This window comes from Meriones unguiculatus (assembly GCF_030254825.1).
Source record: "Meriones unguiculatus strain TT.TT164.6M chromosome Y unlocalized genomic scaffold, Bangor_MerUng_6.1 ChrY_unordered_Scaffold_35, whole genome shotgun sequence".
In the NCBI taxonomy this organism is placed as follows: Eukaryota; Metazoa; Chordata; class Mammalia; order Rodentia; family Muridae; genus Meriones; species Meriones unguiculatus.
Window position 1 is genome coordinate 221,808 of NW_026843712.1, and position 15,906 is coordinate 237,713.

Sequence of the window (15,906 nt, forward strand, 5' to 3'; positions counted from 1 at the left end):
TTCCCTAGAAAAAGTCTAGCAGTCTAGTGGGGCCGAGGCACCAGCACTCAGCTGTGCTCCAGACACAGGCACAAACAGTTGAGGCGCGCCTGATGTCCAACTGGGTCACAGCAGCTGATCATTAAATTTACAACAAGGAACCCAGAAACAGGGCAGCTGCCCTCAGGACTTCCCTGGGTGAGAGGAGAACCCTCTTGACTAACAAAGACCACAGTTACCACTCAGGTCTATATCCCTGAGGTGAGCAACTCCTGAAAAAACACCAGCCATCCAGGAACTATACCCAAAACGCTGAGAAGACATCCTTCAGGAAAAACCAGCTTTCTGCAAAGGGGATTCTCTCCACCACAGGATCCCCAGGAACCACCAGAAAATAACCCCAAACTCCTAAGATAACACAATGGGTAGAGGCCAGCGTAAAAGCTCAAGCAACAAAAGACAGAGCAATATGGCATCTCCAGAACCCAGTTACCCAGGGGCAAGTAGCCCTGCACACCCCAGCATAACTGAAATCCAAGAAGATGACCTAACAACTATGCTCATGAAGATGATAACAGAGGAAACAAATAAGATTCGTAAAGACATAGAGGATGATAAACTCAAACAGAATATTGCCATCCATAAAGAAATAGAGGAAGCTGCAGCCAAACAGTTTATGGCCTTTAGAAAGGAAATGCTTAAAACACTGAATGAAATGATAGGAACAGAGTTGAAGGAACTAAAAGAAAAACAGGAAAGTACAATCAGACAGGTGATGGAAGTAAACAAAACAACTCAAGACCTGAAGTTAGAATTGGAAAAAATAAAGAAAACACAAATAGAAGAAATAATGGAAAGGAAGAATCTAGGAAAGAAAACAGGAACTACAGAGGTAAGCATAACCAACAGACTACAAGAGATGGAAGAAAGAATCTCAGGTATAGAAGATACAATGGAAGAAATCGATGTATCTGTCAAAGAAAATGTTAAATACGAAAAATTCCTGACACAGACCATCCAAGAAATGCAAGTCAATATGAAAAGACAAAACCTAAGAATAATAGCTATAGAGGAAAAAGAAGACTCCCTTCTCCAAGGCCCAGAAAATATTTTCAACAAAATCATTGAAGAAAATTTCCCCAAGCTAAAGGAGAGGCCAATTAGAATACATGAGGCCTACAGAACACCCAACAAATTTGACCAGAAAAGAAAATCCTCCTGCCACATAATAATCAAAACATTAAGTATACAGAACAAAGAAAAAATACTAAAAGCTGCAAGGGAAAAGGGCCAAGTAACATATAATGGCAAACCCATTAGAATCACACCTGACTTTTCAACAGAGACTATGAAAGCCAGAAGGGCCTGGACGAATATCATGCAGACCCTAAGAGAACACAGATGTCAGCCCAGGCTACTATACCCCACAAAACTCTCAGACCTCATAGACGGAGAAAACAAGATATTCAATGACAAAAACAAATTTCAACAATACCTACAAACAAATCCAGCATTACAGAAGACACTGGAAGGGAAAATACAACCCAAGAAAGCTAGCTACATTCAAGAAAACACAGGAAATAAATAACCTCACTTCAGTAAAACAAAAAGCAACCAAGCACACAACCTGATGACCACAGCCAACATCAAAATCAAGAGATCTAACAGCCACTGGTCATTAATCTCTCTCAACATCAATGGACTCAACTCTCCAATAAAAAGACACAGATTAACAGAATGGATACATAAACTAAACCCAGCAATCTGTTGCATACAAGAAACACACCTAAGACACAAAGATAGACATTACCTGAGGGTAAAGGGTTGGAAGACGACTTTCCAAGCAAACGGACCCAAGAAGCAAGCAGGAGTAGCCATTCTAATATCTGATAAAATAGACTTTTAATTAACCAAAATTAATCAAAAGAGATGGGGAAGGACACTTCATACTCATCAAGGGAAAATTCCACCAGGAAGACATCACAATCCTGAACATCTATGCCCCAAATACAAGGGCACCCACATTTGTAGGTGGCAAGAAACATTGATAAAACTTAAACCACATATAGATCCCCATACATTAATAGTGGGAGACTTCAACACCGCACTCCTAACAAAGGACAGGACAACAACACAGAAATTAAACAAAGAAACAATGTCTCTGACAGAGGTCATGAATCAAATGGACCTAACAGACATTTACAGAACTTTACACCCAAACACAAAAGAATTTACCTTCTTCTCAGCACCTCATGGAACCTTCTCCAAAATAGACCATAGAGTGGGTCACAAAGCAAGCCTCAACAGATACAAGAAGATTGAAATAATCCCATGTATCTTGTCTGATCACCATGGAATAAAGCTGGACCTCAACAATAACAGATATAACAAAAAGCCTACACACACATGGAAACTGAACAACTTGTTACTAAATGACAGCTGGGTCAGGGAAGAAATAAATTAAAGTCTTTCTAGAAATCAATGAAAATGAAGACACAACATACCCAAACCTGTGGGACACAATGAAAGCAGTGCTAAGAGGAAAGTTCATGGCACTAAGTGCCTTCAAGAAGAAATTTGAGACAGCTCATTCAAGCACCCTAATGGCTCACTTAAAAACCCTAGAAAAAGAAGGAGCAGACACACCAAGAAGGAGTAGACAGCTGGAAATAATCAAAATCAGGGCTGAAATCAATCAATTGGAAACAAATAAAACAATTCAAAGAATCAATGAAACCAAGAGCTGGTTCTTTGAGAAAATCAACAAGATTGACAAACCCTTAGCCAAGCTAACTAAAAGGCAGAGAGACACCACCCAAATCAACAAAATCAGAAATGAAAAGGGGGATATAACTGCAGACACTGAGGAAATCCAAACAATCATTAGGACTTACTTCAAAAGTCTATATGCCACAAAATTTGAAAATCTAAACAAAATGGACAATTTTCTTGATCGAATTGACTTACCAAAGCTGAATCAGGACCAGGTAAATCAACTAACTAGTCCTATATCCCCCAAAGAAATAGAAGTGGTCATCAAAAGTCTCCCATCCAAAAAAAGCCCAGGACCAGATGACTTCAGTGCAGAATTCTACCAGACCTTCAAAGAAGAGCTAACACCAATTCTCTTCAAACTATTCCACAAAATAGAAACAGAAGGTATATTACCAAATTCATTCTATGAAGCCATAGTCACCTTGGTACCTAAACCTCACAAAGACTCAACAAAGAAAGAGAATTTCAGGCCAATCTCCCTTATGAACATTGATGCAAAAATACTTAATAAAATACTTGCAAACCGAATCCAAGAACACATCAAAGATATTATCCACTATGACCAAGTAGGCTTCATCCCAGGTATGCAGGGGTGGTTCAATATACGGAAATCCATTAATGTAATCGTCCATATTAACAAACTGAAAGAAAAAAAAACACATGATAATCTCCCTAGATGCTGAAAAAGCATTTGACAAAATCCAACATCCACTCATGTTTAAAGTATTGGAGAGATCAGGGATACAAGGCACATATCTAAACATAGTAAAGGCAATATACAGCAAGCCTATAGCCAACATCAAACTGAACAGAGAGAAACTTAAAGCAATCCCACTGAAATCAGGGACAAGACAAGGCTGCCCACTCTCTGCATATCTCTTCAACATAGTGCTGGAAGTCCTTGCTAGAGCAATAAGACAGTTGAAGGAGATCAAGGGGATACAAATTGGAAAGGAAGAAGTCAAATTATCACTATTTGCAAATGATATGATAGTATACATGAGTGACCCCAAAAACTCTACCAGGGAACTCCTACAGCTGATAAACACCTTCAGCAAAGTGGCCGGATACAAATTTAACTCAAAAAAATCAGTAGCCCTCCTGTATACAAAAGACAAAATAGCTGAGAAAGAAATTAAGGAAACAACACCCTTCACAATAGCCACAAATGACATAAGGTACCTCGGAGTAACCCTAACCAAGGAAGTCAAAGACTTGTATGAAAAAAATTTCAAATCTCTGAAGAAAGAATTAGAAGAAGATATGAGAAGATGGAAAGATCTCCCATGCTCATGGCTTGGCAGGATTAACATAGTAAAAATGGCCATCTTACCAAAAGCAATCTACAGATTCAATGCAATGCCCATCAAATTACCAACACAATTCTTCACAGACCTGGAAAGAAAAATTCTCAACTTCATATGGAATAACAAGAAACCCAGAATTGCTAAAACAATCCTCTACAATAAAAGATCTTCCAGAGGTACCTCCATCCCTGATATTAAGTTGTACTATAGAGCAACAGTTTTAAAAACTGCATGGTACTGGCATAGAAACAGAATGGTGGATCAATGGAACCGAACAGAGGACCCAGAAATAAACCCACACACTTATGGACACCTGATCTTTGACAAAGACGCCAAAACCATACAATGGAAAAAAGATAGCATCTTCAACAAATGGTGCTGGTCTAACTAGATGTCTACGTGTAGAAAAATGAAAATAGATCCATACTTGTCACCCTGCACAAAACTGAAGTCCAAGTGGATCAAAGACCTCAACATAAAACCAGACACATTAAATCGGCCTGAAAAAAAAAGTGGGAAATACCCTAGAACTCATTGGTACAGGGGAAAACTTACTGAACAGAACACCAACAACACAGGCTCTAAGAGCAACGGTCAATAAATGGGAAATCATGAAACTGAAAAGCTTCTGTAATGAAACTGAAAAGCTTCTGTAAGGCAAAGGACACTGTCATCAAAACAAAGCGACCACCTACAGATTGGGAAAGAATCTTCACCAACCCTTTATCTGACAGAGGACTCATATCCAGTATATATAAAGAACTAAAGAAGCTGAAAAGCAGCAAACCAAGTAATCCCTTAAAAAATGGGGAACAGAGCTAAACAGAGAATTCTCTGTAGAGGAATACCGAAGGGCAGAGAAGCACTTAAAGAAATGCTCAACCTCACTAGCCATTAGGGAAATGCAAATCAAAACAACCCTGAGATTTCAACTTAAACCCATGAGAATGGCCAAGATCAAAAACTCAAGTGACAACACATGCTGGAGAGGTTGTGGAGAAAGGGGAACCCTTCTCCACTGCTGGTGGGAATGTAAACTTGTACAACCACTCTGGAAATCAATCTGGCACTTTCTCAGACAACTAGGAATAGCGCTTCCTCAAGATCCAGCCATACCACTACTGGGCATATATCCAAAAGAGGCTCAAGTACACAAAAAGGACATTTGCTCAACCATGTTTGTATCAGCTTTATTTGTAATAGCCAGAAGCTGGAAACAACCCAGATGCCCCTCAACTGAAGAATGGATGCAGAAATTGTGGTACATCTACACAATGGAATATTACTCAGCAATGAAAAATAAGGAAATCATGACATTTGCAGGTAAATGGTGGGATCTGGAAAGGGTCATCCTGAGTGAGTTGTCCCAGAAGCAAAAAGACACACATGGTATATACTCACTCATACAGACATACAACATAGGACAAACCCACTAAAACCTGTACATCTAAAGAAACTAAGCAAGAGAGAGGACCCTAACTAAAATGTCCAATCCCCATCCGGAAAGGCAAAGAGGATGGACATCAGAAGAAGAAGAAAACAGGAAACAACCTAGGAACCTACCACAGAGGCCTCTGAAAGCCTCTGCCCTTCAGACTATCAAAGCAGATGCTGAGCCTGATGGGCAACTGTTGGGCAGGTGAATGGAATTTTAGGTAAGAACTGGGAAATAGTAAGAGCTGGAGAGGTCAGGGTCTCCACAAGGAGAGCAACAGAACAAGAAAATTTGAACACAGGGAACTTCCCAGAGACTCATACTCCAACCAAGGACTATTCATGGAGATAACCCTGAACCCCTGCACAGATGTAGCCCAGGGCAGTTCAGAGTCCAATTGGGTTACATAGTAATGTGAAGAGGGACTGCCTCTGACATAATCTGATTGGCCTGCTCTTTGATCACCTCCCTCTGGGGGGGGGAGCAGCCTTACCAGGCCATAGTAGAGGACAATGCAGCCACTTTTGATGTGAACTGACAGACTAAGATCAGAAAGGAGAGGAGAACCTCCCCTATTAGTGGACTTGGGGAGTGGCATGCAAGCAGAGGGAGGAGGGAGGGTGGGACTGGCAGGGGAGGAGGGAGGGGCTTATGGGGGGATGCAGAATGAATAAAGTGTAATTGATGAAAAATTAAAAAAAAGGGAAAAAATAATTTAAGAACCTTAAATGACTTTCAAAAGTGGAGGAAAACATGGAGTTATAATTGGCATGGAGTACGTCTCGCCCCTGGGGGCAATGGTCTCCTGAACCTACTCAGACCTCGGACACCACCACTGCTAGTTCTAGAAGTGATGCAGAATGTTTCAATGATGGGGTTAAGGCTTCTCATAATATTTCCTATAAGCCCACACCTGTTTGTCTATATCCCCCATTTTTATTCATTATTAGCCAGATAGAGCCAAGTAATTGTGGTAATGATACTTGCTTTTTTGCCCAATGCTGGAATGCTAGTAAATTTAGGTATGCCCTGGTTACTCGCATGCCTCACTGGGTGCCTGTGCCCATTGATGCCCCTCACGCTATGACTCTCTTCAGACAGAAAAGGGATCTTGGAACTACAGCCACCATTGTTACTACCATCTCATTGGCGGCTGTTGGAGCTACCACCGTGGCATTAGACATGAGTCATACTGGGCAGACTGCTCAGACCCTGAATAATCATTTAGCCAATGTAGCTCATGCCTTAGTTGTACATAAAGGAATTAATGCTCAACTAAAAGGAAGCTTGATGGTGTTCAATCAGAGGATTGACCTCGTGCAGGAGCAAATTGATACCCTACGGCAATTCGCTCAACTTGGCTGTCAATGAAAATATGCTGGACTTTGAGTCACTAGCATATAACATGAGAATTTTTCCTGTGCTGCAAATCTGTCTAAACAATTGTCTAGCTATATTTTAGGTAATTGGACTGGAGAATTCGATACTACGATGGAGCAGCTGAGAGTGGCCATTGTCACAGTAAATCCTACCAGAGTGGATGCAGGACTAGACACAGGATTATCATCATGGATTGCTGCAGCCATGAATCATCTGAAGGAATGGGTGGGCATGGGAGCGTTAGCAGGCCTGCTGGTGTTGGTCTCCTTGGTTTGCCTGTGGTATATATATGCAAGATTAGAGTCTCACAACAGTGTGATGCAGCCTTGATCATTCAGGCCTTTACAGCCATTGAAGCAGGACATTCACCCCAAGCATGGTTGGATACCATAAAAAGCTAAAATGTTATGCTCAGGATGCGAGGCTAAGCACTGCACTCAGGGTCAGCCGCTTTGGACCCAGAGAAGAGCATGTCTGATTGCATGCGGGTTGATACCCCAGGTCCCGCCTCTGAGAAAAAGGTATCTGACGGGTCTGATGCTCTTTGGGTGGATGACACCTAAATGAACATCAGTACAAAGTCCCAATTTATTTCTAATATCAGAGATCAGACCTCTACTCTTGCCTGATGCGTCTAAAACAAAAAGGGGGAAATGTAGGGAGCTGCGGAATGCTGTGCCTTAAAGATGGAGCTGATTTCTGCCTTCCACCTTCCCGATGGTGAGTGCTCTCTGTCACGAACAATTCCACATTTGGCTAAGGCTGAGGATCTGGCTTGCTTCCATGTATGTGGACCTATTTGCATTGCCCACGTGGCACGCCTGGGTTGGCTACCCAGAGGCTATTTAAGCTGTGGGCTGGCTTTCCCCAGGGTCAGATGATTGTTCAAGGTTCCTGAATAAACTGCATTGAAAAAAAAAAAAAACAAAACCAGACACACTAAACCTGTTAGAAGAAAAAGTGGGAGGAGCCTGGAACTCATTTGCAAAGGCAACAACTTCTTGAACTGAACACCATAGTACAGGCTCTAAGAGCAATCAATAAATGGGATATCATGAAACTGAAAAGCTTCTGTAAGGCAAAGGACACTGTGAATAGAACAAAATGACAGTCTACAGATTGGGAAAAAATCTTCACCAATCCTGTGTTTGATAGAGGATTAATATTCAGAATATATTAATAACTCAAGAAATTAAACACCAACAAAACAATAATATTAAAAATTGGTATAGAGCTAAACAGAAGTTCTCAACAGAATTCTCAATGGTAGAGAAACACTTAAATGCTTAACTCCTTAGTCATCAGGAAATGGAAATCAAAAATACTTTGAGATTCCATCTCACACCTGTCAGAATGGCTAATATAAAAACTCAAGTAACAACACATGCTGGAGAGGTTGTGAAAAAAGGGAAACACTCCTCCATTGCTGGTGGAAATGTAAATTTGCAAAACTACTTTTCGAAATCAAATTGTTACTTTCTCAAAAAACTGGGAATAGCCAAACCTCAGGCCCCAGCTATGCCAGTCCTGGTCATAAAAGCTAAAGATGATCCATCATAAAACAAGGACATATACTCAACAAGTTCACAGCAGCCTTATTTGTAATAGCCAGAATCTGGAAACAACCTTGATGTCCCTCAGTGGAAGAATGGATAAAGAAACTGTGGTACATTTACACAATGGAATAATACTCAGCCATTTAAAAAGAAGGAAATCATGAAATTTTCAGGAAAATGGGTGGAATTAAAAAAGATCATCCTGAATGAAGTAACACAGACCCAGGAAGATGCACATAGTATGCACTCACTTATGAGCAGATTCCAGTCATATAGTACAGGATAAACATACTACAATGCAGAGACTCTAATAAAATAAACGAGGACCCAAGAGAATATGTGTAAAACTCACTCGGAAAGGGAAATAGAATAGACAGGTAGTGGTTGAAGAGTGGGAACAAGGTAGAAGAGAGGGCACAGAGAGAAAAAGAGTAGATATCAGACCTAAGAGAATAGGAGAGGGAGAAAGGCCCACAGAGAAAGAGAAGGTGGAGGCATCTCTGTGACAAGCTGCATAACTAAGTCAGAATAAGCCTCTGGGCAGATATGAGAGGGACTCTAGGTAACACTCCTAATAAGCAGGGGCCTGGAGACTAAAGGATTCACCCTAAGGAGACAAGACTCCTGGTGGACCAAGGAGAACACCAACTCACCCACAACAGCCTCAACTTAACCAGCTTACAAGACTTGAAGGGACAAGGATAGAACACACAGAACAGAGATTGAGGGAATGCCCAACTACTACTGGGTCCAACCCTAAGACCCATCCCATGGAAGAGATTCAACTCTTATCACTAAAGATACTTTGCTATTCTTGAAGACAGGGGCCTATCGGAGTTGTCCTCTGAGAGGCTCCACCCAAAAACAGATCAAAAAAGATACTGAGGCTCACAGCTAAACATTAGCAAAGCATAGGGAGTCTAGTGAAAAGAGGTGGGGAAAGAAAACTGAACCTAGAGGTGACAAAAGTTCTACAAGAATACCAACAGAGTCAACCTAACCAGGGCCCATATCCGGCAGTGGAGCCTGAAGCACCAACCAAGGACAATGCATGGACTGACCTGGAACCCCTACACAGATGTAGCCAATGGGCAGCTTAAGCTTCATATGAGTCTTCTATTAAGGAAAGCAGGGACTGCATCTGACATGGATTTTCCTGCCAAGCTTTTTGATCACTTCCCTCTGATGGGACTGCTTTGTTAGACTACAGGGGGAGAGGACATGCTCAGTCCATATGCAACTTGTCGAGCTGGGGTGAGATTGGGGATCCCTTTTCTGAGGAATAACATAAGTGGAAGGGGGAAAGTGAGGGAGGGTGGGACTAGGAGGCCAGGTGAAAAAGGTCTACAACCAGAATGTGAAATGTAAAAAATACATATAAAAGAGAAAAATAACCTTTTTAAAGATGTCTGCTCCTTAAAATAAAGGGCCAGTGCTGGTGCATGCCTTTAATCCCAGCACTGGGTATGCAGAAGTAAGTGTATCTCTGACTTCAAGGCTAGCCTGATCTACAGGACAGCCAAGGACAAGAGAAACCCTCTTGAAAAATAAAATACAAACAAAAAACCCAAAAACACACAACAAAAGTAAAATAAAAATAAAAATCTGAACTTACTGGTTTTCTAGACTACTGTATAAGAGATGAGTGTCAAACACTGTAAACATTCAATATACTAAATAGTATTAACATTTTGGATATCAGGTAGTCTTAAAAACTATATAGTTGATAGATTAAAATTTGTGGCCCAAAATGAAGTTTTGATATGTTTATGACAAAATAACAAAGTTATATGGAATAATTCATACTAAAATAATATACTGTTTTAATTAATGTGCCTATCTGGGAAAAAAAATGTTCTTAAATGTGAAACAAAAGCCTAAATGATAACACTATTCATGGTTTCCCCAAACCATAATCACATTGCAAAATGCTTTAAGTTTGTTACAAGTCTTATTTGTGACAGGGCCTGTATATCCCTAGATGGCCTAGAACTAGACGGACAAAACTGGCTTCAAACTCATGTAAGTCTTCCAAGTGCTGGGATTAAAGGTATGTGCCAGGTTGCCAATCTTGTTTTTTGTTTGTTTGTCTTGTTTTTATGTGTATATGATTGTATCAAGTTCATGCAGTAACTATGGAGGTCTGAAGAAGGCCTCAGATCCTCTGACATTGGAGTCACAGAGAGTTGGTTGCTACATGTATGTGGATATTAAGAACCGAAGCTGTTCCTCCGAAAGAACAATTAGTGTTTTAATTAAATTCTCTTTAAATCCCAATCACAGATCCATCCCACTCTCTTCTCCCTTCCCCTTCTCAGAAAGAGCAGCCTTAACAAACTCACCCCGGTACATCAAGAGGATGTGCAGGACTCAGTACATCCTCTTCTACTGAGGCAGCCTCTTCTGTAGGGCCGACTAGCTATGGAACATGATCCAAAAGCCAACAGAGTCCACGTCAGAGACACTCCCCCTCTAATTGCTAGGAGACTCTCATGAACTTGAAGATGCCCATTATTTACATATGTGTCAGGGCATAGGTATGCATAGGTCCAGTGAATGCATGCTTTTTGTTTGTTGTTTCAGTCTCTGTAAGGACCCATTAGCCTAGGTTAGTTGACTGTGTTGGTCTTGTGGAATTCTTGTCCCATCAGGTACTTCTATCCTTTCTCCTGCTCTTCCACAAAACTCCCCAAGCTCCACCTTATGCTTGGCTCTGAGTCTTAGCATGTTTCCATCAGCTTCTGGGTGAAGCTTCTAGGAGGACTATTTAGACCCATTCCATTGAAGATAGAACCAACCTCTGACACTAACAATCATCTTCTATACTTGTAGACAGGAGCCTAGCAGTTCTTAACTGTTGGATTCTCTCTTCAATATATCATTATTCAGAGTTTGTAAGTTAGTTGTCTAATTAATTAACTTGTCAACTATGAATTAACCTAGACCTTTAAATTTATTTCCAGTATAACAATGAATCAATAAATACTGACAGCCAGGCTGATCCTGTTTTTCACAACACTCTCGTGAAAGGAACCTACCTAGTCTGTCCTTGCCCAAGGCCTGACTTGTCCAGTCTTTGGCTAGAGCCAAAGCCTCAAAGGAATTAAGGTTTTTGGTTCCTGGAATTTTGATTTGGCCACTGAATAGAGTAGATCCCACTGAATAGACTGATCTTGGATGCCCTTAAGACAATGTATTCCCCTTGTACATTGCATCAAGCAATTAGTTTTCTGACTTCATCCCAATACTCCCCTTTATACGAGATGTTGTACATCTTAAAAAGACAAACCAACCAATCAACCAATCACCAACCAACCAAAAACAAACCTACCTTGCCTGCCACAGGAGACAGCTTATGCAAGACTTCCTGATTTCAGCTTTTCTATCTTTTCATCTTCTGTCCTACTCACTAAAAACACATATGCGGGTCCAGGTCAAATAAATCTTACTTAACATAATGCAACAATACCCATTATAGCTGCTTCTATTTTTTTTTGCCTTCATTATTTTTTTATTGCAATAAACAGAAATTCCTTGTAATAAATATTTGAGAAAAAAAGTCTATTTTTAGGATATTAACACATTAAATCTTTTATTACACTTTTCATGTGTGTGTATATTTATGAGTCATCAAAGAACAACTTGAAGAATTCAACCCTCTCCTACTGCAATTTGGGAATTTGAGGTTTGTAAGGCTTGAAAGCAAATTAATTTACTTGCTGAGTCACCTTACCAGTCACCATATTTTATGTTGATGTAAATACTAAAATAAGGTCTGAAAGGATAATAAGTGAACTTATTCACTTAGAAGCATTTTATTTAATATTATTTTCAAGAATTGTTAGTTTTTAGGAGTATATTTTTGAGACATACAGAACACAGTAACGAAAGTCAAAGAGACGTTTATCCATGTAAATAAGCTCTCATGCTCAAAAAGAAAATTTTGAACCAATTTTGTTTTCATCTTACATTTAAATATAAAGCATTATAAAATGAAAATTGAAGTCAGAATTGAAGTCAACCATTAAGTTTTTATTAGTGTAACAGGCCTTCCAGTTAGGAAAAACTTTATTTTAATTTCAACAGTACATAGCAACAGTTGTTAACTGACAGTTTCACTTTAAAGCTATACTGATAATAGTTGGATGAACCAGAAGTTTGTAATTTTTTACAACCATAAAATTTTTATAACAAAAATAACCTGACAGTTTCCACTAATAAAATAAGCTGTGAAATAACTTCCTACATTTGGCTTAAAAATATCTCTAAAGTTGTTAACAAAAATCCAGGTTTCATCCAAATGTATCATTTCATTCATCATCTATTGTTGGCTTAATGGTCACTCCTCTTCTTATCTGGCCCCAACCAATTAAACTGCAAAATTAAAATAGGAAAAAAAAATCATGTATTTAAATCTATTTTATCAACTATCACTCAATCACTTTATAACAGTTTTACTTACTTTACCTAATTCTAAATTCAGATCTCATGCATTTGATTCTCTATTTAAAAAAAAAAAAATTATTTCCTTAGATTAGCTTTACAGCGGTCCAGACAACATGAACAATTTACTTACTTCTACTTATGTGTAAGTATGTTTTACTTGCCTGCCTGCCTGCCTGTCTACCATGTTTGAGTAGACCCTGTAGAGATCAGAAGAAAGTGCTGGCCCCCCTGAAACTACAGTTACAGATATTTATGAGCCAGTTCTGGAGATGGAATCTGGGTCTTCTAGAAGAGTAGCATGTGCTCTTAACTACTGATCCAACTCTGTGACTATCCCGTCCCCCCACCCCTTTTAAATAAAAGAGGATAGCTAATACTGTTGAGTAACAGAGTACTTATATAGCCTCAGTTCATCTCTCCAGCAACAACAAAGAAAGAGAGGGAGAGAGTGACATAGACACAGAGATAATGAGGCAGTACAATTTACAATTCTGAAGTTCATATGTCAATATTCCTTCAGAATAATATGCCTAGCCATACAAAATAGTAAGGGTAATATAAATTCTCTCGGAGATGCATGCTAGTAAAAGAAAACATGTCTTTTCTGGTCCTTTTTCCTTTTTTGTTTTCTTTTCTTTCTTTTTTTTTTTTTTTTTTAATTTTAAGGCAGAGTATCTCTACGTAGTCCTGCCTGGATTTCTTAGAACTCATTAACCAGGCTGGCCTTGAACTTATGGAGATCCTACTGCCAATGCCTCCCCAGTACCAGAATTAAAGACTAGACAGTAGAAAAACAAAACAACAAACAAAACTATTCTTTTCTATTGAAAAAAATAACTTTCTTTTTTTTTCTACTAAAAAAACCTGTAAGTGATTTACAAAATTTGTTTCCACCTCAACAGACACATAATGGTTTTAAATAAAAATAAGTAAATTCCACAGCCCTCAAAGAAACTGGCTTTTTTGTCCACCCCACTCCCTCCCACCTTTCAATGTTTTTCTATGTTGATGATAATACTCATGGGATAAATTTCTTAATATTATGGGAATCACTACTTTGTTTTAAAATTTTTGCTCTTTTTTGATGCTGGGCTTGTCATTTAGCCAAAAGTTAAATAGTTTTCAAATTATACTTGCAAGACTGTTAAAAGAGAAAATCAACAATATGAAAAATACAAAGGCTTAAGGAGAACTTTGTTGCCCCTATGTAAATACCAAATAAACAAAACTATACTGACTAAAGTTGTTTAGTAAAAATCTTGGCCAAAAAGACCTGTTATAACTAAATCAAAATAATGCTCAACTAAAAGAAATTAGAAAACAAAAAACAAAACAAAACAAACAAACAAAAAAAAACCCATTGTCAAAACTGTAGAAAATGTCAAGGTATTTACTTTTTCCAAGAGAAACCCATCCCTACATATAGAGTTGTATAGTGAATGTCAACCAACTTGCAGTAGCAACAGGCTTTTAAAAGGTAACAACAATAACAAAATAAAATATAGATGAAAACAAAACTACTACATTGAAGTTGGACAAGGTAAAGCAACACATGAAAAAGAGCCCAAAGAGAAGGCACAAGACAAAGACCCATTTATTCTCACACTTAGGAGGTTCCATAAAAATACTGACCTGAAAGATAAATACATACAAAGGATTAACACCAATCTTTCTTTGGTGTATGCTGTCTTTCCTCTACACATGTACTAATTAAGTACTAAAAACAAAATAAAAACCACCTTTACAGTAAAAAAAAAAAAAGGAAAATTTAAAAAAAAGATCCCTTAAAAGAAAAACTAATCTAGAATATTGAAATCAGTGAAGATCAATTAGAAATCTTAATTTCTTTTTAATGTTTGGCTGTTTTTGTTTGTAGTAGTAGTAAAGCCGGGACCTTAGTATGCAAGGTTTATGAACACATCAAAAACAGACATTAATAAACCATTAATTTTATGCTAACCTAAGTAATTTAAAGTGTAGTTGGTTTTTTTTAAGAAATGGAGTTTCCTCTCTTCTACTACTTCTGGTGTCTGTCCTGTTTTCCTTCCTGAATGAGGATTAAGCATCTTCCCTAGGGTCTTCCTTGTTGTTTAGCTTCTTTAGGTCTGTAGATTTTAGTATGTTTATCCTATATTAAATGGAAAATATCCACTTATAAGTGAGTATATACCATGTATATCTCTCTGTTTCTGGGTTACCTCACTCAGGATAATCTTTTTTAGTTCCATCCATTTGCACACATTTCATGAATTCCTTGTTTTTAATAGCTGACTGGAGCCTACCATAGGATGTCGTCTAAAAGACTTCAACCAGCAAGGGATCAAAGCAGATGCACAGACTCAACAATCAAACTTTGGACAGAGCACTGGGAGTCTTTTTAAGTGGTACTCCCCAATCAGTGGACTTGGAAAGGGGCAGGGAGGAGATGAGGGAGGGAGGGTAGGATTGGTAGGGAATGAGAAAAAAATAATCTGTATATTATTTATACAGAGTTAATAAAATGTAACTAATAATAAAAATTTTAAAAAAATTTAAAAAGATACATTTATTTATTATGTATCCAATGTTCTGTCTGCATGTATACCTGCATGCCACAAGACGGTGACTGATCTCATTGTAGACAGTTGTGAGCTACCATGTGGTGGCTGGGAACTGAACTCAGGATTTCTGGTAGAGCAGCCAGTGCTCTTAAGCTCTGAGCCATCTCTCCAGACCCAAGCACAGGGAATCTTATGGAAGGAGGGTATGAAAGGACCCGGGGGTTGGGGGGGTTGGGGGGGACCCATGCAAGAAGACCGACAAAGCCAAAAAACAAAAACAAAAAACAAAACCCAGGGCCCAAGGGGGGGGGGGGGGAGACTGCAGACAACTTGAAGCATCAACCAAAGAGAGGATTTAGATCACTGCTCTGATGTAGTCCATGGACAGCTCAGTCTCCATTTGGGTCCCCTATAAAAGGAGAAAAGATAGTCTCTGACATGAACTCAGTTGCCTACTCCTTGATCACTTCTCCCTGGTGGGATGACCT

At 39.0% G+C, this 15,906-nt stretch overlaps 1 protein-coding gene across 3 annotated transcripts in view; it reads right to left on the reverse strand.

The window, feature by feature from the left end:
• LOC110541178 (eukaryotic translation initiation factor 2 subunit 3, Y-linked) overlaps window positions 1-15,906 on the reverse strand; it is a 61,152-nt gene that overhangs the window by 33,614 nt on the left and 11,632 nt on the right. The window contains exon 12 of one of the 3 annotated variants that reach the window (XM_021627970.2): window positions 12,444-12,806. The exons of 1 other annotated variant lie outside the window; for it this stretch is intronic. In XM_021627970.2, coding sequence (XP_021483645.1) covers window positions 12,743-12,806 — 64 coding nt within the window. In that variant the 3' untranslated portion in view covers window positions 12,444-12,742. One more of the 3 variants, XM_060376856.1, reaches the window with a different exon arrangement.